Source organism: Carlito syrichta, unplaced genomic scaffold, assembly GCF_000164805.1.
Source record: "Carlito syrichta isolate Samal-C Ts95f unplaced genomic scaffold, Tarsius_syrichta-2.0.1 Scaffold287526, whole genome shotgun sequence".
Taxonomy (NCBI): Eukaryota; Metazoa; Chordata; class Mammalia; order Primates; family Tarsiidae; genus Carlito; species Carlito syrichta.
Window position 1 is genome coordinate 666,127 of NW_007231622.1, and position 26,814 is coordinate 692,940.

Below are 26,814 nucleotides of genomic sequence, written 5' to 3' on the forward strand. Positions count from 1 at the left end.
AGTTCTGGTGAGGTTCTGCTTGGATGGCCTCATTGGTCCCAGGGAACCCCAGGACTCTTGTTAGGCATGCATGTATTGAAATGAAACAAACCCGTGCTTTTTTTAATAGTAGTCTCATCAAGCCTTTGTGGCATCATAAGCCTGTTCCTGGGATACACAGCAGTGCCCCCACTGGGAAGTCTGTTAGGATTCTGTGATCCTTTGGTCACGTGCGGGATGAATGGGCCCAAAAGCAGTGGGAGCCTTTGGTGGTGACAAGAAATCGCTCCCCAGGACCTAGCGCTTATTCAGTAAATGTTTGCTCACTGAATTAATAAGAAAATAAAAGGACTGACTGCCCTGACTTTTGGGGTTTGAGAGTGATAATTAGTCTTACCTCTTCCCCTGCCTCCCAGCAGAATCGGTTGGAGGATGAGCCCAGGTAGGAATTACAGTGCCAGCTGTATTTTTGGTAAAGTTAAATTGGAAACTGGCATGGCCTGTAGTTTCTGATCACTCCTCCATCACCTCTTACCCCCCATAACTTCTCCATCTCCTTCCCTCTGTAGAAGTGTTTCCCCTCCCATGGACCGGGAAGCAGACTCTCAGGCCTTGCGTTGAACTAAGATGTCCCCTGCTGAGCATTAGGCTCTTTCGGGCAGGTGCTGTCTCCACTGCACAGATAGGGGAGCTGAGACTCAGAGAGCCCGAGTCACTTGCCCAGGGTCACACAGCCAGCAAGTGTCAAGGGGAGATGAGACGGGGTCATTCTTCCTGGAACTGAGCTCCTTCCTCTGTGCTACCTGCAGCCTCCTGTTTTCCCTACCACGTAGCTTCCACCAGTGTCTTCCCACTGGAGCACTGTTCCTGTTTCCATTCTCCTCTCTGTGAATCCCCACAGTGGGAACAATGTTCCCTGACAGGTGTTACCTCCTTCCCTCATGCCACTGGTGGTATCTACACTGAAGTGGCAGCTTCTTAGGGGGTGCTTCTTGTCTTCCGGGGGCAGGTGCTGTGGGATCGAGCTATGGGCTGGCCTCACAATGGTCATTAGCCCTTCTGGACTCATGGTAGTACTTAAGCCCAGGGCTAATATGCTGCAGTGTGTGTGTGAGTCCTCCTGTCTGTCAGACAGGAATGTCAGGAGGGGGCTGCAGGGCATTTTTGGAGTCTCAGGTCCAGATGTCTCGCATCTACGTTTATCCAGTAGGCTTGGTGCTGGGAGGTTCTGGTGCTCCAGGAGGAGTGTTAACCTTCTCCCACTTCTCTACTGTCACAGGTCAGAGTCGCCTGAGCTATGTATATTCCTTTGCTCCCGGCCTGGCACAGCGTTAGCTAAACATAGATTAGAGCTGGTCAGCCTGCCACCACATGGCCCCCGTCCCCACTGTGCCAAGCTGAGATGAGAACTAGCCTGACACATGGTTCTAGGCAGCTTTGGTTCCTGTGGCCTTCAGATGTGTCTGAGCAACAGTTTTGCAGCAAAGCAACTGTCCGGAAGGGTAACAACCTGGCATGTTGGAAGTTCTGGTGTCTGAGGAAACTGCTACACATGTCCCGTGGGGTCAGTGCTGAAACATTACCTGCTCTAGTTTAGGGGAAGGGGCTTAAACTAAGGTCATGCTGAAGTTGTAGTGGATGCTTAAGACATGGTCATCCTGATCCCGAGTCCCCCAGGGCTGGGGGTCTTCACCACCCCAGGAGAGGAGTGTGACCATAGAGGACTGCAGAGACCCAGAAGAGACTGAGCCAAAGCTGTCACAGAATCCTCTACTGTCAGAGTCAGAAGGGACCTGAGGTTGTCTGGTCCAAGCCCCTTTGTTTGCCAGAAGAAACTAACCCAGAGAGAGGAGGTGACTTGTCCAAGGCCACCAGCAAGTTGAGTGAAGGTTAGAGCCCATGTGGTGTCCTGCATCCTGGCCCGGTGCTCTTCCTACGGGCCAAAGCCAGCACCATTCATGCTCTGCCTGCCTCCAGCCATTGCCTAATTATCCTTGTTAATGAAAGAGAAGGGAGGCATGGAAATTCCAAATGTCATTGTATTTGTGGTGACAAATTTTTCTTCCTAATGGCATTTGACTCTGGCTCATTTGCAGCCCCTGCCTGGGCAGTGAGGGTGGCTTTTAGCTGTGTGTGGAGAGGTTGCTCTCCTGACACCTGTTCTGGTTCCCTGGATTTCTGTTGAGCTCATCATCAGCACTAAGGTATCCCAGGCTTTGCTCTTCTCCGGTTGTGTCACATCTTCTTATTCAGTCCAACTTTTACAGAGTGGCTGCCGGGTACTGCCTTGTTTGTGCCATCGAGACTGTAAGCTCTTTGGGGGCCAGGGCCTCTGCCTTCTAGTCCTTTTGTGTTCCCAGGGTTTGGGAGCTTCTCGGGGCTAGATGAGTGTCTGTTGGGTAGAGGACAGCCAAGGGGAGGCAGACAGAACATGGGGGTGGAGTGCCCAGCCATCCCTGTAACCGGGTGTGGTTTTTCTCCTGCTTGTGACCAGGGTGCAGCATGTGCAAGAGGATGATGCCGCATTTCCAGAAGGCTGCAACCCAGCTGCGAGGCCACTCCGTAAGTGAGGCCCCATGTGCCAGGCAGCCCTGGGTCACTCTCAGGCTTGGTGGGGAAAGGGTGCTGGGGACAGGGTGGGGAGGGCAGGCTTTGAAATGATGAGGATGACTACCCTGCTGCCTGGACTGTTGCTGAATAGAAGCTTTGTCAGGGTGTGAGAGACCTAGTCTCTGAAGGTTGAAAACGCCACTAACTTGCTGGGACCAAGAGAATTTGGCACTTGTCAAAGGCCATTGATGAAATAGGAAGCCAGCAAGACACATATATGATATTGTCAGGAGTTTAGCAACCAAGTGCAGAACATTAGGAGTCCAGAATTATTGGGGCCGGGCTCTAAAGTGGACCGAGGCAGTAGCAAAACAGAGGGCTTGGTGACACCAGAGTAGACTAGGAGCATGAAGCAGGCTCACAAAGGCAGTGTCTTGTCCAGGTTTCCCAGACTCTGTGGTTGCCATGGGGCAGAAAGAATAGTGTATAGTGCGTGCAGGAAAGTAGGGGAGGAGACAGAACGGAAGCCAGTGTGTCCTAGGGATGTCCACCTTGACGGACAGCAGGAGGAAGAGGAGCCACTAAGGAAACGGGCCTTCAGGGAAGTAGGAGCAACCAGGATGGGGCAAAGGTATCGGGGAGCCTAGGGTGTTTAGGAGGGAGAAGAGAGATGGGAAAGGCAACAGACCTCTCCCGGAAGAGCCAAGGGCCAGTCACTGAATGCTCCCTAGTATCTCTGGTCCCCCACCCTGCCAGGCTTTCTTGTTCTCTGCCATCCATATGTCTGTCCATTTTAAAAAATTATGGTTAAAGTCACACAACATTACATTGACCATCTTAATCATTTTTTTTCTTTTTGAGTTGGGGGTCTCACTCTGTTGCCCAGGCTAGAGTACAGTAGCACAATCATGGCTCACTGTAGCCTCTATCTCCTGGGCTAAAGTGATCCTTTTGCCTCAGCCTCCCAAGTACTGGGACTACAGGTACGTGCCATCATGCCCAGCTGATGTTTTTTATTTTTTGTAGAGACAAAGTCTCACTATGTTGCCCAGGCTGGCCCCACCTCCTACCTCAGCCTCCCAAAGTGCTGGGATTACAGGCATGAGCTACAAACCCAGTGACCATTTTAATCCTTTCTAAATGTACAGTTAGGGATTGTTGAGTGTGTTTACATTGTTGTGCAGTCATTTTCTAGAACTTTCTCATCTTGCAGAATGGAAATTCTTACCCACTATGTACTAATTCTCCCTTCCCACTCTACCCCTGCTCTTGGAGACACCTTCCTACTTCTGTTTTTTTATATGTAAGTAAAATACGTTTATTTATTTATAGAGGCAAGGTCTTGCTATGCTGCCCAAGCTGAACTCAAACTTCTGGCTCAGCAGTACTCAGCCTCAATACACAATGTACTTGCTTGAGTAGTATTGAGTAGTACTCAGCCTCCCTAGTAGTTTGTACTTTTGCATCCAACCTGTTTCTATGATTTTGACTATTTTAGATCCCTTGTATGAGTGGTGTCATACTGTATTGGTTCCTTTGTAACTGGCTTATTTTGCTTTAGCATCATATCCTCAAGGTTCAATCCATGTTGAACATGTCATAGGATTTCCTTTTTTAAGGCTGAATAATATTTCACTGTATGTATATACCACATTTTGCTTATCAATTCATTGGTCGATGGACATTTGGATTGCTTCCAGCTCTTGGCTATAGTGAATATTTTTGCTATAAATGTGTGTGTGCAAATATCTCTTTAAGATCTTGCTTTTAATTCTTTTTGGATATATGTTTGTTTTTTGCATTTACTCCTGGATATGCGACAACAGAAAAACAGCTGCTGGCTTCTCTAGGGAGCTTGGAAAAAATCCACCCACCTCTCATTAAAGGTTATCAGAGGAGCCATCTCAGTGGGACTGGCCAGAATCCCAGTAACGGAGATCTGAGGTCTTGAAACTGCATCGTAATCTTTATGGATCAAGTTAAGTGGTGATTAGCTCAAAGTCAACTTAAAAAGCCTTCAGTGGCAACACCTGGGCATGGAGGCAACCCTGCTAGCCAGCTGCAAGATTGGGCTGCAAAAAACCAAGCTTTCTCTTTTGACCTCATTCTGGGGCGACACTAAGTCCTGCTTGTTTCCCACTAATGAATTTTTAGTAACTTGCCTGGAGATGTTTGGCCTTGAGGCACACATACATCACTCCAGTGAAGTTTCACTTCACATTTTAGGGGCCTCAATAGATACCATATTTTAAGATTATTTAGCCTGGAGAAAAGACTTAATTAATTACCCACCATGTTCTCCCTGGCTGCACCTTGTGCTAGATTCTGTGGTGCTGTGGAAGGTACACAGCTCCAGCCCCAAATCAGATCACAAGTTGTCCTGGCCAGCCCCGCTGAAGCAGAAGAGGACTTGATGCCAGTTGCATGCATCTTATGGGCCATTGTCAGCCAATGCCATATCCACTGCCAAATTCAGTATTCCTCTGGGCCCCTTCCCATGCTACCACAGAGCTTGTACCTGCCACGCATGGCCAGGTTCATCCATCTTTGCTTTTTTTTCAGATCACCCTGTTCACCATTTGATACAATTTATGATATGTGAGTTTCTTGGGCTCAGGAGCTGTGTTCGATTCATGTCTGTTTCTTCAGCACATAGTACAGGGCCAAGTTCATAGTAGGTACCCAATACATGCTACTGAATGAATGAGTAAGTGTGTAACTTATAACTCCTGGATATGTCTTATTTTAAGCTCTATGTTTATATTAAGAATGATGTTTCTTCCTCTTAAAAGAATTCAGAGCATTTGTTATTAAGGACAGAGATGTAGTGGGAAAGGCATTTTTGGGATGGGGATCTTCCCTTGGCTCTGGGCTCATAGCAGGCTTTTTTACAATGTTAACCCTGAAGATAACTTGTACTAATACCAGCTGCAGCCTGGGGCGGGGGGTTGGTTCATGGCTGTAATCCCAGTGCTTTGGGAGGCCAAGGTGGGAGGATCACTTGAGACCAGCCTGGGCAACATAGCGAGACCTTGGCTTTACAAAAACTTATCTGGGCATGGTGGTGTGCACCTGTAGTCCTAGCTACTTGGGAGGCTGAGAGAGGATAATCATTTGAGCCTAGGAGTTCGAGGTTAAAGTAGGCTGTGATTGTGCCACTATATTCTAGCCCAGGTGACAGAGTAAGACATTATCTCTATAAAGAAAAAAAAAAAAGAATAGAAGCTTCTCCTGCCTGGGCCCAGATTTAGAAATATAAAAGGTACCCCTTATAGTTCCTTCAGCAGCATTATAGAAAAGTTTGGGGCACTGTCCATGAACCTGGGCATGCCCAGCGATGGCCAAGTGTTAGTTACCTCAGCCTAAGACATCTGGATTGTGTGAACTCATATCTTCTTGCTTGCGTATTTTCTTACTTGAGGCTTAATTTGTTCTGTTTTCCCTTAGTCTCCTAGAAAAGCATCTTTGGAAAAGTTCTAACCCTCTCCCAGCTACAAAAAGGGAGAAGCACCCTGGCTACTGCAGGCATCACCTACATAGGAGACTGAAAGCTCAGACACTGGGGATGGGGCTGGAGAAGCTGGGTGGCCAGAGGTGTGGGTTGCTTCTGTCCTGACACACAGAGAAGAGATGGGACTAACAGATGGGCTGCTATTCCCCAGAAATCAAAGTTCACCCCCTCCCCACTGCTGAAATCCAACTGGATGCAGGCCTCTTGTCTCCTCGTCATCTCTGTCATCTTTGAGCCCTTTTTGCTGGCTCTGTGGCAAGGGTCAAAAATCTTCCTCCTCTACAAAACTTCTTGGGTGGTATCCAACCTGATGATGTCATTAAGAAGGACACCAGGCCAGGTCAGGGATGCACAGACTTTGCCATTTTCCAAACTCAGATCTGCCTCTGTTTTGCTGTCACTGACGTCTGGTGAATCATCAGCATCCATCCCATCCACTCCTGCTAATTGACATCATCATCAGCCATGCTGCCCCCGTCTCAGAGCAGCCATCAGAACGAGCCCTGTCCCCATCTGCCTCTTCTTCCCAACCTTGCCAGTTATCGACATTTACATTGAGCCTTTGAGCTTTGCCCAGGAGGGGCCCATCTGGGTGTAAATTCCATAACCATCTGGGTGTAAATTCAGTGGAACCCTTGTGGTGATAGATTTGTATAGACCAGGCTCTCCCACTCACTGGCTGGAAAATCTTAGGCAAGCTCTTAGCCTTGGAGCCTCTATTTCTCCACCTGTAAAATGGAGAAGATAATGCCAGCCCTGCCCACTTCGCTGGGTTGCTGTGAGGAGCATGGGCTGGTGTATAGAAACAGCTCTGTAACCTACAGATGACTCATGGATACAGACAACTGACACCCCCACAGCTGCCCTGCACCCATGTTTATCATGCTTGCTAAATGGGGGTGCTCCCAAGGTTCTGCTTTCTTTCTTACTAACACGTTGGAGCAAGGTCTGTCCCTCAGCCATCTCATCTTTGTCCATAGTGTCAACAAAATATAGCTCCATGGGGCCTGAGTCCTTCCCCTAAGCGTCAGTACCACACATCAGACAGCCTGCTTCACATCTTGGTCTGGGTTTTTTACCCCTGTGTCCTAAATGCAGGATGTCTAAAATAAAATTCAGTCTCTTTCCATCTGGCAGACTGCCAGCTTTCCATCAAGACCCTTCCCAAGTGACCTGGCTCCTCCACCCACATCCCTTTGCTGGGGCATCATCAGACATCTCTTCCTCATGCTCCCTTCATCTTCCTCCTGCCCACCAGCCAGGTCCACGGTCTGGTGAGCTATGCTTGGCAGTTGCCGAAGACTGCTGACTTCGCTCCCTTCCACAGCTTTTCCCTTACAATTTGTCCTTTCTACTTAAAAAAATGCAGCTTGGTCGGGCACTGTGGCTTATGCCTATAATTCTAGCGCTTTGGGAAGCTGAGGCAGGAGGATCACTTGAGGCCAGGAGTTTGAGAACAACCTGGGTAACAGCAAGACCTTTCCTCTACAAAAATAAAAAATAAAAAGAATTAGTCAGGTGGGATGGCACACACGTGTAGTTCCAGTTACGCAGGAGGTTGAGGTTGGAGGATCACTTTGAGCCCAGGAATTTGAAGCTGCAGTGAACTGTGATTGCACCACTGCACTCCAGCCTGGGCAACGGAGCAAGAGTCTGTCTCTAATGATAATAACAACAATAATAATAATAATACCAAAAAATGCAGCTGGGTGGTTATTGCTTTCTTATTTAGAAACTCTCAGCAATTCTCCATCGCCTCTTGAATAAAGTCCCTATTTCTTAACATTTAAGCCTTTTCCAGAGTGAGCCCAGCTGACTTGCTCTGCCTTCTCTCTTCTCCTTTTTGTGTATCCTACAGTCCAGTTAGATGGAGGTGTTTTCCATTTCTTGGGCAACATCTTGCTTTGCCTTGCCTCCATTTCCTCCTCCTGAGATATCTACTGAAATCTTACCCTCCTTTGAGTACTAGCCCATGTGCTAAGTACCTCATGAAGCCTCTGTGATTGTTCCCGGCAGCAAGGCTAAACAGGAAGAAGAGCTTGTCGTGCCAGCTGAATGGCCCCAAGCACACCTGGCTCAGTTAGTGGTTGTGGCCTTATTTTCTCCTTAGATTGAGATCAAGTGTTTCACCTCCTTTGACTTCACAGACTTCAACTCCAAAAAGTATGTGTAGTTGTTCAAAAAATACTTGTCTCATTTGCTAAAAGATGCCCCCAAAGTGGCACAGAAGTGCTACAGAGAATTAAGAGCTCACTCCAAGCAAAGATAGCTTGGAAAGACTTTCCAGAGAGGTGAGATTTGATTTGCCTTAAAGCATGAGTCTTTGGCGCTAGCCAGGAAGCGGGGAACGAGCATCCTCAGCAAGGGGCCTGGAAACCACAAGTGAGGGCCAGGCCAGAACAGTGAGTCTTTTGGAAATGTGGGCAGAATTAGAGAACCTCTTATTAGTATTAATAAAAATAGCTAATACGGTGAAGCACAGTGGCTCACTCCTGTAATTCCAGCACTTTGGGAGGTGGAGGCGAGGGGATTGCCTGAGCCCAGTGGTTTGAGACCAGCCTGGGTAACTTGGCAAGGCCTCGTCTCTACAATAAATAAATAAAAAATAGTTGGGTGTGGTGGTGCGCACCTGTAGTTCCAACTACTTAGAAGGCTGAGGTGAAGGATCCCTGAGCCCAAAAGGTCAAAGCTGCTATGGCTGTGAGCCTGCCACTGCACTCCATCCTGGGTGACAGAGTGAGACTCTGACTCAAGAAAATAAAAAATAAGTTAAAAATAAAAATAGCTAATACATTTTGAATATTATAGATACTTATATGATCTCATTTAATCTTCACAACCACCACAGGAGGCAGCTGTAGATGAGGAAACTGAGCTAAAGAGAGGCAACTGTGACTTGTTCAGGGAAATGTACCTGCTGTGTGATAGCTGGGGCTCTAACCCAGGTGTTCTGAACCCTCGCTTCTAGCCACTGTGACATGGTGCCACTGTGCTCGGCAAGGTGTCTGAGAAGGCAGGTGGTCCAACTTCCTTCCTGTGCAGACATCTCAGACTGTCTCATTCCTGGGAGAATAAAAATCTAGATCCTAGCAGGTGTACAATTAAGAGTTTTGAAAGAAAGATTCAAAAATGAAATAGGGACCATATGGGCTTTGAGTGTGGAGTTGGATTTTAGCCTGTATTCAATGGCATTGAAAGGTTTTGTGCAGGGAAGTGATGTAATGAAAGAGAAGGATGTGTAAGATTAATCTGTGCTGAGTGTGCACTGACAACGGGGAGATCAATTAGACAGAAAAAAATAATTTTGAAGTAGACAAATATTACGGGAACAGGCCACTGCAGCCGTCTGGGAAATGAGCAGAATGGCTTTTAGAGGGTTCCAGGGCTTCTAGTAAGTTCTGTTTCAGGTTTATTCTCCCTTTAGCATCCTAAAATGGGCTGAAAAAATAATTGATGACTTAGAAGGTATTTATTGCGTGTCTGCTGTATGCCAAGCATTGCACTAGATACTTAAGAAAAAAACAGTTAGAAGGACATGCTTAGATGCTTCTAGGGATGGAGTGGCCAGAGGCACAGGTGGCTCCTGTAATGAGGAAGACCTGGTGGGAAATACAGACCATGACAGTTAGCAGCAGCATGGGTCACCTCATTCAGTTCTCCTAATAGCCCTGTGATGGTCTCATTGCCACATCTTCCAAATAAGGAACCGCAGTGAGTGTGAGTGACTTGCCCAAGGTTACATGTGTGGAAGTAGTTTTCTGAATCAAGTTCATTGCCCACTGAAATATTATTATTTTCATGTTTCTCTTCCTGTGTGTTCTTATATATTGTCCAGTAAAATTCTGCTTCCTGGGCTTCTCTCTGCTTCTGTAGCTGCTGCTGGCTTTTTTGAACTTCCTTTCCTTTCACTTCTATGACCTCTACTTTGTGGAACAGCCTTCCTGTGTCTGACCATTCTAGCCGTATTCTCTTGTGAAAACAGATTCAAAGTCCTCCCTCTGGTTTGTCATCAAGCCCTGGAGAAGAAGATGCCTGTTTTAGGAAAGAAGGAATTTTAAGGGACTCTCTCTTGGGATTGTTCTTAGTATTCCACTATGTCATCAGTAACACAGCTATTAAAATGTTCCTCTCTAGTTCAGGGGTAGTGGATATGCAGACCCCTGGAGCCAAATCATGTTCAGAATTCTGAGAAGACAGTCAAACCAGACTGTTGGTGATGGTCACCAACAGGAGGAAAGAGCTGGGGAAGCATAGCAAGGTCCAGAGGGAGGAGAGTTAGGCAGGCATCGTGAGAGCCATGCAGTCTCCTTGGCCACATAAGAGCTGTGAGGTCTGAGAACATTGCACATCAAGCCTAGGTAGACAGATGCAGGCAGGCCATGAGGTTTCCAGGAAGGTGTCCGAGGATGCTGTGCAGAGCCTGAGTGCTACATGAAACTAACTTATTTCCATACTTTAGGAGAAGAATACAACCTGAACGGACATGGGCAGAGCAAAAGGCATAGTATGTTCTTGTGTGGCAGTAGTCCCTCTAAGACTGCTTCCATGTTGGTAGCAAGGCCAAGTTTCTTCTGCAACCCTCAGAACTTTGGTTTTGCCTGGGGTGTTTCCTCCTGTAGGGAGGCAAAAGCAAGCATAGGTACTGAGTGCAGTTGCCTGGCCCAGCTGTCTGACTTCTCCAGAGCTGGGTCACGATGCTTGCTGGCTTAGCTGGCCTTGTCTTCCAGCGCCCCTGGTGCACATCAATCAGTGAGACTTTGTCCTGTATGTCTTTCTGGTGGGATAGCTGTACAGGCAGCATGTAGACAAGATGAGGGTGTCAGGCAGTGAGGCTCTACATGTCTGTTCTTTCCTTCCTCCCAGGTGCTGGCAGGGATGAACATCTACCCCTCTGAATTTGAAAACATCAAGGAGGAGTACAATGTGCGTGGCTACCCAACCATCTGTTACTTTGAGTACGTCCCTCGCTTTCCTTCCAAAGTTCTCATCCCTCCTGAAGGTTGACCATAATCTCATCAGGGCATTTGCCTCCCCAGCTGAGTCTGCGTTGTTTCTCCACGATTTACAGGAAAGGACAATTTCTGTTCCAGTACGACAACTATGGGTCCACGGCTGAGGACATCGTGGAGTGGATGAAGAAGTAAGTCAGGTGTTTGTGTTGGGGGTGTGTATCCACAGGGAGGGGCATCTGCTGGGCCCAGGGGTGGCGCTTTGGTCACAGGGCTGTGGTTGGAGGTTCGGGAAGAGAATATTATGCTGCCTGCATAGCTGTTTCTAGTTGAGTCTAGGTCAGTGTGGGCATCTACGTGAGTTTAGGTTGCAGGAGTCGTGAGGGTTTGGTGTGACTTTGTCCTGTGATGCTCGAACCCTGCCTGATGTGTTGGTTGAGGGGTCTGTCTCCCCCACCTCCCTTCTCCACACTCTGGAGGTGGAGAGGGACCACCCAAGCCTTCTAGCTCTACTGGAATAGTCAGGGCTCTCTGAACTCTTCCCATATTTCATGTCAAGTTTCCCTCCCCCACATTATCTATCCGATGGATGGAGATATTTCTCACCTAGGATGTCGAGTTGGAGGGAGGTTCCGCTGCAAAATAGAAATGCCAATTGAACATTTATTTCAAACACAACACTGTATTAGGTGCTGAGAAACTAATAAGAAATATTCAAGTGCCTTAGATTTGCTGAGTGCTTTACTGTTCACTCCCTACAGACCCTGCTTTATAACAGCCTATGATCCTCATTTTATAATGTGATTGGATCCAAACCCCACCTCCCATTGGCACCTCCCTCACTTGGAGTCCCTACCGGGCTAGGCCTGCTGCCCTGTCATCCCCGTTTCCACCTGTCAGCACTTTTCCAGCACTTTCATGGTGGGCTCACGATGTCCCCTTCCGGAAGCCAGCCCAGGCCACCCCAGCTGAGCACGCATCCTGCTTGCTGTACCCTGCTCGCACTGCGTTCTGTGTGTCACGAGTTTGGCACTTGCTAGGCACGGCTGGTTCATGGTTATTTGTGTACAGGTCTTGGAATAACAGCAGCTAACATTTCTGGGACTCTACTTTGTGGCTGATGCCATCCTAAGCACTTTACATGGATTCTCATTTAAATCTCACAACAGCGCTATAAGGAAGATGTTTTTGTTCTCATCTTATGAATAAGGTCACTGAGGCACAGTGAGGAGGCTCATGCCACTGATAAGTGGTGGCAGGGCCAGGTGGATCCCAGCCACTGACCCTGCTGCCCAGTAGCCCCCACAACCCAGCTCAGCTCCCTCGAGCTCTGCTGGGAGCCCTTTCCCTTCCCTCGATTGCCAGCATGGTAGATATTTATTGACGTCATTACCTTTAGGGACACAGTGTGCCAGCTCCAAGGTTAAAGAGTTGGTTATCCAAAGACATGGAGATGGAAAATGTGTATTTTCAGAATAGGCAAAAAGGGTGAATTTTGTACCCCCCAAAAAAAGCCCACAAGAAACTGTTATGATTTCTGAAGGTTGAAAATCTCAGCCTCCTGTTCGGCCCACTCCCAGAGGCCTAGGAGATAAGATACAAGCTAGTGCCACATCTGCATCACGTCTTTTGTTTCTTGGGAGCTTTCTCACATCTCCGTCCCCATCAACCCCTCATTTCCAGCCCCTGCCTGGGGATGCTGCTGCCCATTATCATGTGCTCATTGTCTTAACCTGGGCCTTTGCGTTCCTGTTTTCCTTTTTCATCTGATAATAAGCATGTGTTCTCTGTAGCCAGACACATCTCACTCTGCTTTGGGAGAAGATCTCAACAAATAGCAATCTCATTTGTCACCAGAGCATAAAATCTGTCTGCTTCCCTCCCCTTCTCTAACCTTTTCTGATTTCAAAACACCCTCATATCTTTTTGGAAGGATGAGATTTAGTTTTTTTTCAGAAGTGTTCAGAATTGCCTGCTAACCCTAGACAAAGAGAGCACATCAATGGCATTTCTGAGACAGGCTATTATCTCCCTACTGGAGTCTGCCACCTTGTCCTCCCACCCCTCTCTTCTCATTGCACCCCACCCTGGCTCCCCTAACCATGCTGCTCTGGCTGACCTGCACTCCATGGCTGCCTCCAGATTCCTGCCCTAGACTGGCATCCCCCCGCCACTTACTACCCCCCTCTCTTACCTATCCCACGCACGGGAAAGAGCCCTTATTAACAGCCTCAGCCTCTGCACAAGCTAACAGTGTCACTCTGCTACCAATTGTCTTAATTTTTAGCAATCTTTTCTGATTTTTAGGGTTATTCAAGTAAGACATGTTTATTATAGAGAAAAAAAAAGGATGACCAGGCATGGCAGCTCACGCCTGTAATCCCAGTACTATGGGAGGCCAAGGCCCAAGAATCACTTGAGGTCAGGAGTTCAAGACCAGCCTGGGCAACATAGCAAGACCCTGTCTCTACAAAAAGTTTACAAAATTAGCCAGGGATGGTGGTGCACGCTTATAGTTCTAGCTATACAGGAAGCTGAGGCAAGAGGCTCACTTAAGCCCAGGAGTTTAACGCTACAGTAAGGTATAATTGCACCATTGCACTCCAGCCTAGGCAACAGAGCGAGACACTATCTCTTTAAAAAAAAAAGTATAGTTAAACATAAAGAAGAGCCATCCCCCCACCCTATTACTGAAAGATAACATATTGTGATATTTTGGTGAATTTCCTTCCAGATTTTTTCCCTGCATATATCCAGCTCTGTGTGTGGTTTTTCCCCATCCCACGTGTCTTAAGCTGTTACCAAAATCGTGGTGGGCAGGAATGATGTCACCTTTCCTACTTCCCTGGGCCTTTCTCTGTTGGCCCTTAGCTGCTCAAGTGTTCTGTGCAGCCAAGTATAGAAGGATGAGGGTAAATCAACTTAGTGAATTCTCCCGATGACTCTCAGATGCCTAGGAGAGAAGAACCTGGATCCTGCCCTCCAACATGTGACTCTGGTGGGTAGATGTGCTGACCACGGAGGTTGTGCCCCTTGAGCTGCCAATGGCCATGTTTCTCACCTGCCCCTCACTGCTCTCTCATTGGTGAGCTGGGCTGGAAGGCAGGTAGAGGGGCACAATAGGTGCAGTCCATTTTGGCCCAGCTACCCATTTCTGCCCGTGTGGATTTTATGCCAACCAGAAACGAACTGAATTAACAAACACCAAGCGTTCCCGACTCATGTTGCTAAGAGTTGCAACCTCTCATCTATTGCACATGCCTCTCCCTCAGATGAAGATCTGATGGTGCAACCCTCCCAATCCTAGAGAGCCTGGCTGGGACAGTTGCCCTCTCCAAGCCGCAGAGCACATGAAATCACTTTCAGGATTGGAAGGGAACAGAAAAGTCATCAGATCTGCCCCAGCAACCCTCTTTGAATGTCTGCATCTCCTTGGTCCCATTTGAATCATTTTGAAGTTGCCCATTATGTTTGATTCTTAGAATTTAGGTTATGAATGACATCAAGGAATATTTGGGTAGTACTTTATACATTTACAAAGCACCTCACATCCATTATCTACCTACCCAAGCCTGTAGGTAGATAAAGGAAGGACTAAGAATGCACTATTTGTAGATGTTTTAAGTCGTTTGATGGCCTAAGCTCTGGGAGTGGATAGTGGGGGAAATAGGACTCAACCCCAGGTGTTTCAGCTCCCAGCCCAGCTCTCTTTCCCCCTCACCTGCTGTAGACAGAGTGTTCTTATTTATATTGAACTGAAGTTCCTTTCTTCGGAGCTTCCACTTGCTGGTGTTGGGTCTCCTCTTTGGGGCCATACATCTTAGTTTCTTTTCTTGATGCAGTCTGAAATATTTGAAGATAGCCACTGTGCTCTTTTATGGCTTCTCTTCTCCAAATTAAACACCTCCAGTTCTCTGCTTTTCTCTCATTCAGTCATTTATTCAACAAGCATTCATTGGGTGTCTGTGTTAAGATAAGAGGTAGAGATAAGAGCCCAGTCTTCAAGGAGCTCACAGTCAGGGGAGACAGGCAGTAAAAAGCACAATTTAGTGTTTTGGGCTCTGACTTCCACTCAGTCCCTCCTCTCTTTCCAGAACATCCTCTTACCAATGTGCCCAACTCTGTGGTCCTCTCCAGAAAAGAAACTCCTGGGCTCCCTAGCACCCAAGGTTCTGACTGCTCTAGTTTTCAACTAAACCTTCTGTGTTCAGTGCCCCAGGCTGTGGCCCTGCTTTAAGGAGTGGCAACCCCAGGCCCTTCAGAGCCTTTGTCTTTGGCCTGACTGTGGTTCTTGGGTCCCGACCTGCTTTTCCACCTAGCACCTCAGGTTTCTGCCTTCTGTTTTGCTAAGTTGATTTTCTAAAATTGAACTGATCTCTTTTTCTCTCTTCTACTTTGTCTTTACTGCTCTTTTTGCTCCTGTGGGTTCATACTTTTTGTTTTAAACTCCTGAACTGTTATTTGAGTGGTGTTGGATTGTATCCTCCTTCCTGTTTAACTAGAAGTTCCTCTGGTGCTTTCCTATGCTTGGACTCCTGCTAAGCCACAGCTTTTCCATTCCGTGTTTACGGTCTTGCTGGATTTTTTTACATTTAAATTTTGTATTACAGTTCAATTTTTTTTTTTTAAGAGACCAGGTCTTGCTCTGTCTCCCAGACTAGAGTGCAGTGACATAATCATAGCTCATTGCAGCCTCAGGACTCTGGGCTCAAATGATCCTCCCATCTCAGTTTCTGAATAGCTAGAACTATAGGCCTGTATCAGCACACCTGGCTAATTTTTTTAATTGTTTGTAAAGACGGGTTTTCCCATGGTGGCAAAAAATTTAGAGATGCTTAAAAAGTATACATTGGTAAGACCCACTTCCGCCTATTTCTTCCTTCCTCTTCTTTCTCCCTACAGAGGTAACAACTTTGACTAGCTTTTTGTATGCTCTTAAAGTATTTCTTCATGCAGGTACAAACAAATATGAATAAGTACATTTTACCTTACCCTTTTGATGTAATAATTGGCAATCTCTAGACTGTTCTGTCCATGTCAGTTAATTCTTCTTCACAGTGCTCAGCCCTCCCTAGTGTGTGAGGATGGATAGCAGTTTACCTAACCAGTCCTTCCAGCTTTGCTATGACAAGTAACCCACAATGAATGCCTTTGAATGCACATAATTTTGTGTGTGTACAGATGTATTGTAAAGATAAATCTCCCTGAAGTAGAATTGGTGGTGTTTTGTGGGGTCACTGATTTGAGCCCAAGTATAGGAAAGTAGATTTCGTGATGTTCATCTGAGACCATGTCTGGCTGGTGACTCATTCTTCTGAAGCTTTATTTTGTCACCAGTTCCATCTGTCATTGGATATGCATGGGCTGAGATTGATTTGCCCTCTCTCTGCCACTTTCCATTTCTTGGGACCAGGGAGGCTGTGGCCACTAGTGGGGCTCAGTCAGAAGCTCCCAAGTCAAAAGCACAATGTCAAAACCCAGGCTTCTGCAGAGGGCAAGAGGGTGGGAGTGTGTGTGTGTGTGCAGCAGATTCCATTGTGTCGGCCACATTGCTCTCCCTCATGCATTCTCTGACCCTGACCCTCTGATGCTGGAACTTTAAAATTTTTTCTCCTGTGGGCTCTCAAAGCCAGGAAACAATGGTTGGTTGTCTTTTCACATCTGTCATCCTCAAGGGTTTTTTCAAAGCTGCAGTGAAGGCGCTTCAACATAGGTGCTTGTGGCTGTGAAGCAGGAGGGCGTCTGTGTCACTGGCTACCTGTGTCACTGGCCACCTCCTGAACTCTGGAGCAAAGGAGCCTCCCTCCTCATAACAGCTGGTGACATAGATACCAGCATGTGGTCATGCTGCAGAAACAGGCTCCAGAGAGGTCAGGCAGTGAATGGCCTAAGGTTTTGCAGCCGACAAGTGGTAGAGTCGATTTGGCCTCTGGGAGAACCAGATAAGTTGTTTTTGGCCTCTGGGGAAGGATTAGTGGCATAGCATAGGCACTGGCATAGTTAGGATACCCCCAACTTTGCGTCCCTCGCTAGACCTTCCTCCCAGGCTGCTCCGTGAACACTTCTGCACCCCCATGTGGCAACGTCCCCTTGCCTGGCCCAGATTTGGTCTTTCTCAAACATCTGGCCTCTCTCTTTCCTCCTTGCCCACTCCCCTCTCTCATCCCTTCCCTCCCTCCCCTGCCTTGTGGGCAGTTCTAAACATAACAGTAAGCTTTGCCAAAGGGCGCTCTTGAGTCTTTCCAGGTTGCTGAAAGCCTGAAAGCTTGAGAAAGGTAACAAGCCCCCATACTCCAGGGAGGAGGTGAGGGTTCCTAAACCGCCTAGAGAGCTATAACTAAAAGCCACTATTTGTAACAGGATGCCAGCTAGGCTCTTCTCTGGGGCTTTGCAGGGAAGGTGGAGGTGGCAGGGCCATACCACTCACCCCACGACTCCTCCCCAGGGACAGTTTCCAGTTCGTCAAGGGCCAAGTCCCCGGAGTGGGTCATGCCAAGCCCAGGGGGACTTTGTGTCCAGGGGGCTGGATTTTGTAAGGGCTGCTCAGGCCTGAGGGCCTGCTCTGAGCTCTGCCTGTTTTTGGTCTTCTAGTCCACAGCCGCCACAGCCCCAGGTCCCCGAGACTCCCTGGGCAGATGAGGGCGGCTCCGTTTATCACCTGACCGATGAAGACTTTGACCAGTTTGTGAAGGAACACTCCTCTGTCCTCGTCATGTTCCACGCCCCATGTGAGTGGAACTCTGCTCCTCCCCTCCACACCCTCCCCTCTCAGAATAGGATGGGCCGCCTCTTTGCCACATAAGCCCAGCAAGCACTTACTTGTTAGATGCCAGGAGCTGTGCTAAGCCAGAGAATGCAGTGGTGACAGGTGAGGTCCCCACCCTCACAGTGCATCACCGTCAGCACAGCACAGAGGTCCTGATCAGGTTACACGTGTCCCTCAGCTGGAGCTTAGTGAGGCCCCACCAGTCGTGGGTCTGAGTGGCTTCCTCTAAGTCAGCTTGCATAGGAGGATTTAGACCGGAAGCACCCTTAGATATTACCTAGAACAGTGGCCACCCCTTGTCTTATAAGGAGTGGAGGGTCCACAGCCCTGAGAGGGTGGCCTGCACCTACCCCCTAGCTGAGAGGGCATAATGAGGCCAGGCTGGAGCCGCAGATGTCCCAACATCTTGAATGGCTTCTTTTCTGCTTCACCTGCTTTCAGTCTCTGCCTGAAATGACCACGGTGAATCAGGGAAGTAAAATGTTATAAGTGCTACAAAATGTGATTGCAATAACGGCTGGATGGTCTGTAGCACAGAATTTTTCTGGGCCAGTGTCCCCTTCTACTCCCATAGAGAGTGGAAAATTGACCATAGTTGGTTTCCAAGAGGGAGAGGCCTATTCCTGGAAAAGCCAGCAAGGGCCGTGTGAGAGCCAGGGACGGCCGCTCCAGGAAGAGACTGTGATGGGCAGGGAGAACAACAAGCAAGATGGATGTGCTTCATGGATCAGTGCCATAATCGCAATGTCACAGTGCGTGAGGACAGTCTAGTACAGAGAGACATATTCCATGAGGAGAGAATGCTATTAATCCTCTTACTCATTGAGGGTCCTCATGCCAACAGTTGTGTCACCCTATGGTGATGACCAAGTGGCTTCCTGAAGGATCATCTTTCATTTTACCCACAGTGCCACAAAGTGAGTAGGATTAATCCTCTTTTACGGATATGGAGACTGTGGCACAGAGCAATAATGCGGACTGTCTACTACTCTGTGAGTCCTGAACTGCTTCAGACTTGAAGAGCCTTAGGATCTGGGAGGAAAAGGGTCTAAGCCCGACCCCTGGTCACTTGCCTCTCTTCCCTTCCCCCATAGTGTCCATGGGTCTGCTTAGTCCAAGAATTGTTCATAAAGGTACCATTACTGTGGATTTAAACTCCTTTCTTACAGTGCTGAATTCTTAAGAGATTCCAAAAGAAAGGTATTTCCTATGTCCCTTCTCCTTCTAAATTTTTAGAAAACAGGCAAGCCCCCAGAACTAAGTGTCAGAGACCCTCCAGTCTTGTGGGACTCTCCTGATTAAGGGCAGTGACAGATAAGGCCTTAGGAGCATGTCACCACCAGGCCTGCTATGGCCTTAATGAGGGTGCCCCCAAGGTTAGTGGTGCCTGAAAAACTGCCCACAGTTAGGTCAGCCAGGTAAAAGCATAATGGTCTCCTTAGCTAAAATACGCTCTCCTGGCCAGTCTCAGAGTTGTTGTTGGAAGCAAGTCATGCAGAAAGTTATGATGTTGGCTCTAGAGCGGAAATCTTCCTGCTTGCATCCCTGTCCCCGCTGCGAAGGCAGGTAGTGGCTGGCTGTCTTCAGTCCCCCCTCCCCCCAGGAAGCTCTAGCATCTTCACCTTCATGTATCTCCTTCCAGTCTGAGTCAAGAGAGCCCACCAGCCCCTGACCACTCGTGGCTCTGCGTGTGTGAGAAGGATCAGGGCAAGAGCATACAGTTAACATCCTGGGGAACTGCCTGTTAACGTTCCCATCAGATGGTAAAAGCTCTGCATTAAATCATCTTCCTACACATTTCTTCTTTATCTGGGAGCATGGTTTAGCCTGAGAAGAGATGGATTGTACGTGGTTTTAAAGGAGTTCAGAACTCAAGACCGGCGACCTGAGAACAGAGAGTTCTCAGCTGCCTGGCTTTGTAACTCGTGCAAGAGGGTTTCAGATAATTCCCAGTGGTTGGGAAACCACTTTTACAGTGTTTGAGGGACCCAGAGAAAAGAGCAAATGTCAGGACAGAGACCGGCAGTGCCATCCCAGGTTTCCCAAGTACAGAAAGGGCGAATTCTGGAAATTACAGATTATGGGTTTCAGTCCCAGGTTTGTGGCGGCTTGGAAACAAACAACTTTGGAGACTTAGAAAAACAAGTTGGGATCTGTCAACACAGTACACCACAGATTCTACCCAGGAGGCCAGATATGTTTGGTTTATCTTGTTACAGGATTACTAGCTTGGTGAATTAGCATGTCATCCTTTTATCAAGACATTTGACAAAGTGAGTTGCTATTTTCCTGACTGTGATGAGGAGAAAGGAACAGGATGGAACTGCCCTGGGGAAAGCATCCCCTCGGTGCATTGGGACTGTGAATCTGGCCTGGGTCTGTCTAGAGGATGTGTACTTGCTTTTAATTGTAACTTTGTTGATGCTTTAAAAAAAAGCATACTTTTACATTTGTAAGGGTTAGAGTTGGAAGAAGGAGAGCCAGTTAAAATATCAGACATTGTATTAAGATTTTAAAAATCCCAACAGACCAAAATAATAGGGCTCAAACTAAAAACTGAATTTGTTTTTATGACTCCTTGCTAATTATAAAAGTAATGCATGTACATTGTATCAAGGGATAATGTAGGAGAGTATAGAGGAGAAAATTAAAATGCTTTCTAATACTGACTCCCAGAGAGAACCCCAGTCTTTCTTTGTGTGTTATTTCTTTGCACACAGTATGTGCTCAGTGTTGGTTTCTCTCCCTGTACTGCTTAGAGTGGCCAGGAAAGGAAAGTGTCTTCAGCTTTCCTCCTGGCCTCTGCCTGCCCCAGGTGAGTGCTCCCTGGCACCTGTATGCTCCAGAGGCTAGTCACTTGCTTTTCTGCCTGGAAGTTTCACAGGATGTCTGCAGAGCCGCCTTGCTGGACTCCTAGCAGGAAAGGCATGCAGCCCCGCCCCCACCCCACCCCATCCCCTTGGTTGCTGTATGTTACCCGTCACCTAGAGTTGGACTGACCTTGAGATCTCCATGGGCTCCTTTACTCTCTTCTCACCTCAGCCTCTCTCACCGCTTCAGTCTTCTCTCTCTCTCAGCAGGAGCCCCTTGGAAGCCCTCCATAGATTCTTCAGCGACCCGTACACCTAAATAAGTAAGACGGGCCAGAGGCAGTGTTAGGCCTTTCACATAGATGAGCTCCAGTCCTGCCCCAGGCCCACTGAGATTTACAACCAGGTTTGCCCCCCAGACCTTGCCCTCCAGCAGCTTGGCTGGGCCTCCTGGGGAGGACAGGCTGAGTGTGAGTGAAGGCCTCTGAAAGGGGCACATACATGGTCTGTGTGTGACAGACCTGGGCCTTACAACCCGGAGCAGCCTCTCTCAGCACTCCCCCTTTGTCAGTGAGGCTTTGTGCCTGTCTGCCATCTGGCCCTCAGTGTGAGGCCTTGAGTGCAGCACCGGGCTCAGTTCTTCCATCCCGCAGGGGACAAAGACGGTGTCCACAAAGGGCGTGTCAGCAGGAGACTGACTGATGCTACCCCATGGTACCTTTTGCTTTTCTGCAGTGTTCTATATGAGAAAAATCAGATTGTCCACCATCTCCGGTCTTCTCTTGTCACTGTTTACAGTTTGTTGTCTTTCCCCATGTGTCTCCAGGCCTGTGTAAGGCAGGGGAAGGACACAGTGCTGTAATACCACCTGAATAAGCATCATACATGTGGACATGTTCATGGAGCCAAGTGGGCAGTCCCAGGGAGGGTGTCTCTGAGGAGCAGCTTAACTCTCTGCTGGGCCCGTTGACACCCATGTGGGTGCTGGGGCCTAAGAAAGAAGCTGCTGGGGTCCCAAAGCACCCCTCCCCTTTCCCTGCCTAGTGCTGCAGGGGCTTGGAGGGACCACTTGCCCCATTATCCCCTTTTCCTTGGCAGCAGGTGCCAGGTGAGATGTTTTATTTACCACAGATCGCCACTAGGTGTGTGCTGGAGGCTGCAGCCTGGCCTGCCTTCCAGGAGCTGAGCTATCTCTGGGATTCCAGATTTTCTGCTATTATCTTTTTTGTTTTTCATCTTGTAACTTTATTTTTGTCTTATCCTGAAAGGGATATATAATCTTTGTAGAAAATTTAGAAGGTACAGAGAACACATAAATGATCAAGGGAAAACACCGCTGATAATCCCATTATCCAGAGGCAGCAACTTGTTGTCATCATTCTTACTTGTCTTTTTTTTCTTTTTGAGTTGGGGTCTCAATGTGTTGCCCTGGCTGGAGTACAGGGGCATGATCACCACTCACTACAGCCTAAACCTCCTGGGCTCAAGCCATCCTTCTGTCTCAGCCTTCCTAGTAACTGAGACTACAGGCGCATGCCACCACACCCAGCTCAATTTTTTTTTTTTTTTTTTTTTTGGTAGAGGTGAGGTCTTACTATGTTGTCCAGACTGATCTCAAATTCTTGGGCTCAAGCAATCTTCCTGCCTCAGCTTCAGTGCTGGGATTACAGGTGTAAGCCACCACACCCAGCCTAGTCTTTCTTTTTGTTTATTTTTTCCCCTTGTTGTTAACCCTTATCTTTAAAATTAACATATAGTAAAACTGACCTTTTTTTGTCACATATATAGTTTGTATAACCATCATGCCATAAAATGTTTTCATGCTATCACTTTATTTTATTAATTGCACAGATACTTTAAGAATAATATTAATAGCATTCTTGTAGTTAGCAGTGCAGAGTTCAAGGGATACCTGTGCGAACAGTGAGACTCCCTTGCTGCTTCCCCCATTCCTTCCCAGGGCCAACCACTAACTAGCAGTTGGTAGATGATTTGCTTTTTTTCACTTACCAGTAGATCTTATAGATTTTTTTTTCATGTAAATGTTGGTGTTGACATATACATCTACCTCAATCTTTTTCACCACTTACTAGTATTTGATAATTTGAATTTGTCATACATCTTAAACCATTCCCCTATTGATAGGCTTTTGTTTCCAGCTTTTTACCCTTCAAATAATACAATGAGCATTTGTGAGTGTGTATGGATGGGAACATATCTAAACATTAGTGATTAATGCCTAAAAGTGAAGTTGCTTGGCGGTGGGGGCGGGTAGTAAGAGTGTGAGAGCTGTGGTAGATGCTGGCAGATTGCCCTCCAGAAGGGTTTTCCTGTGTGCAGCAGTGTGTGTCAGAGTCCGTGTCCCTGCAACCATGGGACTGTCAACCTTTTATATTTCTGCAAAGCTGGGCAAAAGAACAATGCGTCTACATCTCTCTGGCCCCTAGGGAAGTTGAGCATCTTTTCATGTGATAATCAGCCTTTCATGTCTCTTGGGTGGATCACCAATTCGTACCCTTTGCTCATTTTTCTATTGGGTTGTTTGTCTTTTTCTTTTTGACCTAGCACTCTATAATTATGGATATTCATCTTTACTTGTTTTCTGTGCTTTCGATATTCCCTTTCTTAGGCTGTTACTTGCTTTGTCTATGGTGCCAGTCATTGTACAAAGCTTTAAAGGCTTTGTAGCCAAGTAATAGGTATAATATTTATTTGTTTGTTTGTTTTTGAGTTGGGGTCTCTTTTACCCAGGCTGGTGTTTGTTTATCTATTTGTTTTTAGTCTGTATCCCACTCTTTAGCCTAGGCTGGAGTGCAGTGCTACACATCGTAGCTCACGGCAGCCCTGACCTCCTGGTCTCAGGCAAACTGTTCTCCTCAGCCTTCTGAGTAGCTGAAAGTATTAGCACATGCCACCATACCTGGCTAATTTTTTGATTTTTTGTAGAGTCATGGTCTTGCTATGTTGCCTAGGCTAGTCTCAAACTTCTAGGCTTGAGTAACCCCTCCTGCCATGGTCTCCTAAAGTGCTGGGCTTACAGGCATGAGCCACTGTGCCCATCCTATAATATTTATTGATCCCTAATCACACTATGGATCAGGCATTGCTTTAGGAACTTTCCATATATTAGGTCATTTAATTTTCACAAGTCCTGTGAAATTGATGTCATCATTATTCCCATTTTATAGGTAAGGAAGGGGAGGCTACCAAGAGATTAAGAAACTTGCCAGAGGTCACACAGCCAAAAAGCACAGCCAGGTTTAAAACCCAGGCAGTCCTGGAGGCCACGGCCTAACCACTGAGCTATTCTACAAGTCTGTCTTTTCCCATCCTGATCTCTGGAATTTATGGGTTGCTTAGAAAATCTACCTCTAAAATATGAAAAGAATTTTCCCTATATTTTGTTGTAATGTTGGTTTTTCATTTCTTTCTTTAGCTCATCTGGATTTTTTTCATTTGTTGGTTGTATCAGGTGGGAGGATGGGATTTAATTTGATTTCTGTAAGCCTTTTTTTTCCCATGCATCTTCTTCCTTTACATTTTCCTCTTAACACTATCTTGTAAGTATTTTCATGTTATTAAAAATGCTTTTTTACATGCTTTTTGTGGCCACATAATATTCCATTGTATAATGGCACCATAAATTGCTTAACCAGCGCCATAATGTTGAAGGCTTGAGTTGTTTACCGTATTTTCCATTATAAATTATGCTACAGAGAACATTTTCATGAATAAATATTTGTCTACATGTCAGATTATTTCCTCAGGATAGAAGCCTGGAAGTAAAATTTTAAAAGCTTGTTATCCACATTTTGCACTAACATAAAGGAAAAACCAAACCCTCTCTGCATGGAAAGAGGGGCTGTGTGATAAATGGCGGCATCTGCAGCGCGAGGCTGCTCGAAATGCCTGTGCTTGCCATGAGTCTGCTTTGGTGCCTTGAAAGAGCCCCAAGGTCTCCATGGGGTCCTTCACAACGTGAACACATCAACATTTCTGCACGCATTTATAGAAAACCCACCCTCCCTGACATGCCCTAAGCCAAGTTCCAGCAAAGCAGGAACCAGGCTCATCCCGAGGCCCAGACATTACCCCATTACCGGACTACCAGGAAGCTCTGGTTTCCCAGCATCCAGGAAAGCCCCATCACTGGTCTGTAATAAAATCATAAGTATAATTGACTGTAATGAAATCCAGAGGAATCTGAGGGCTTGGGGTTGACAGGAGGCCAGCATTCCCACAGCCAGAAAGGAGCATGATGGAGGGGTTGATGTGCAGACCTGTATGCCAGATCATGGAAATAAGAGTGAGTGCACTTACACAGATGATAAAAACCCAACAAGGAAGTTTGGCAATAAAACTTAATGGCCTATCAAATCACAATCAGGACACTAAATGCAGTGGGCCGGAATCCTGCTCCCCGCGTGTAACCCTCCTCCTCTGGCTATCCTGCTGCCCACACAGCCAGGGACATCCTGAAGGCCAAGGCCAGGCCCAGGAGACTGGGGCTTGGGTTGGCCAGCTCCATCCCTCACCCACACCTCCCCCGGGCAGGCAGGTGTCAGGGAGGGATGCGTTTGCTCAGCCAGACCTGTCTCCTCCTCTGAGCCTGCTGAGCCTGGTCAGGCTCCTCATCCTGAACTCTGTTTGCAGAAGTTTATTGCTTAGCCTTAATGTCTTGTTCAAGGGACAGAGAGAATTGATGCTAGACTTGAAAACCTTAATGATACCAAGAGAACGCTGGGGTATGCATGGAAAAGTTTAGAGCAATATCCTTAGATGTTGGAGATCTCTGAAGACGTTTTCCAGACCTAGTGAGAAATAGGGGGAGTTGGGGGAGGGAGGAAGGGATGTGCACAGGAACAGACCTGGCTGCCAGTTCTACTAACGAGTGGTGTTTAGTCAAATTAGCAACAATTTGGGTGCAAGCCATGGCCCTTGCCCATGAAGCATTTGTTCCTGTTAAACCTTGTATGCACAGGTGTAAACCTAACTATCGAAGCATGAGGTTAATTCATTCAGAAAGTGCGTGGGGCAGTGTGGTCAATATCAGGGATGCGGTGGTGACTTAGATAGCAGAGCCTCTACCTGTGCTTATGGAACATGCATTCCAGGTAAGGGGATGGGCAGTGAACAAGTGAGATTACACCAACTCTTTTGAGTACAATTCAGAAAATAAAACAAGATATGGGAGAGGGTGTGATGGGGTGAGGTGCCTTTGGACAAGGTGGTCAGGGAGGGTCCTGAGGAAGCAAAGGGTGGGGCAGGAGCCCAGCAGTCCCAGAGGAGATTTAGGAATACTTTTTGGGGCAACCTTGCTCACCCTGGCAGCAGGATCCCACTGAATAGGGCTCAGGGACACCCTTGTTCCTCTAGGCTGCCTCCTCCAGGAGGTCTTCTCAAATCCCTGATCACTCTAGTAGGTGTCTACCAATTATTTAATTAGGTCTGTTCTTTTCACTGCTGGCCAGTGAATATTTATCGTGTAACTATTAAATGGTGATCCTTTTGCTTCACCAATGAGGAGGCACAAGGTTAAAAAAAATCCCCCAGATCTCACCTTTAAGGAGTCACAATCTGGTGCTTAGAGCCTAGCATGATGAGCGTGCAGTGCAAGTACAAGGAAGGAGCTTCCAGCTCCCCAGGAGGCTGGGGGACAAAGAGTACTCCTTTTCCGTTCATCTCTATAAGGCATTGTGTATGCACTGCATTCCCCTGTGGATCAACGACCACAGCCATCAGGCTAGAAGATCCCAAGGTCTGACACTATTTCTCTCTTTTCTTCTGCATTGTAGCCCAACAGGAGTAAGGCGCTTCTTACATAACAATAGCAGGGGTGCCTGTATGCCCAGCAGTTTCTCCTCTTCATGCCCACTGGGCACTGGGGAACCTCCAAGTTCAGGGTTACCCACATCCTTCTTCCTTATGCCCATTTGGGAAGAACCAACATGTTGGTGCAGCTGAGAACTGTAGCCACTCCCTGGACTGCATTCCATCAGGGTCCATTTCCTTGACTGCGTCATGCTCTGTCCAGAGGAGGAGCTTGACAACACTGCCTAGAAGCTTGATGATCAGTTAGGTTTTCTGTTATCAGTAAGTAGGGGTAGGAACTCTGGAGCTGCTTGTCCCTGGGAGGGACAGGATGAGGATGGACTAAGAAAGTCAGATACAGGCAGGAATGGGATGAAGAGATTCAGAATGAGACATGTTCATGTCTTGGTACCACCTGGAGCTGTGCTCTGCAGGATC

The 26,814-nt window shown here is 47.3% G+C and overlaps 1 protein-coding gene across 1 annotated transcript in view; it reads left to right on the forward strand.

The window, feature by feature from the left end:
- Positions 1-26,814, forward strand: part of PDIA5 (protein disulfide isomerase family A member 5) — a 90,420-nt gene that overhangs the window by 47,110 nt on the left and 16,496 nt on the right. The window contains exons 8-11 of the mRNA XM_008052803.1: positions 2,474-2,541; positions 10,904-10,995; positions 11,109-11,180; positions 17,581-17,717. Of these exons, the coding sequence (XP_008050994.1) occupies positions 2,474-2,541; positions 10,904-10,995; positions 11,109-11,180; positions 17,581-17,717 (369 nt within the window). The remainder of the gene's footprint in view (positions 1-2,473; positions 2,542-10,903; positions 10,996-11,108; positions 11,181-17,580; positions 17,718-26,814) is intronic.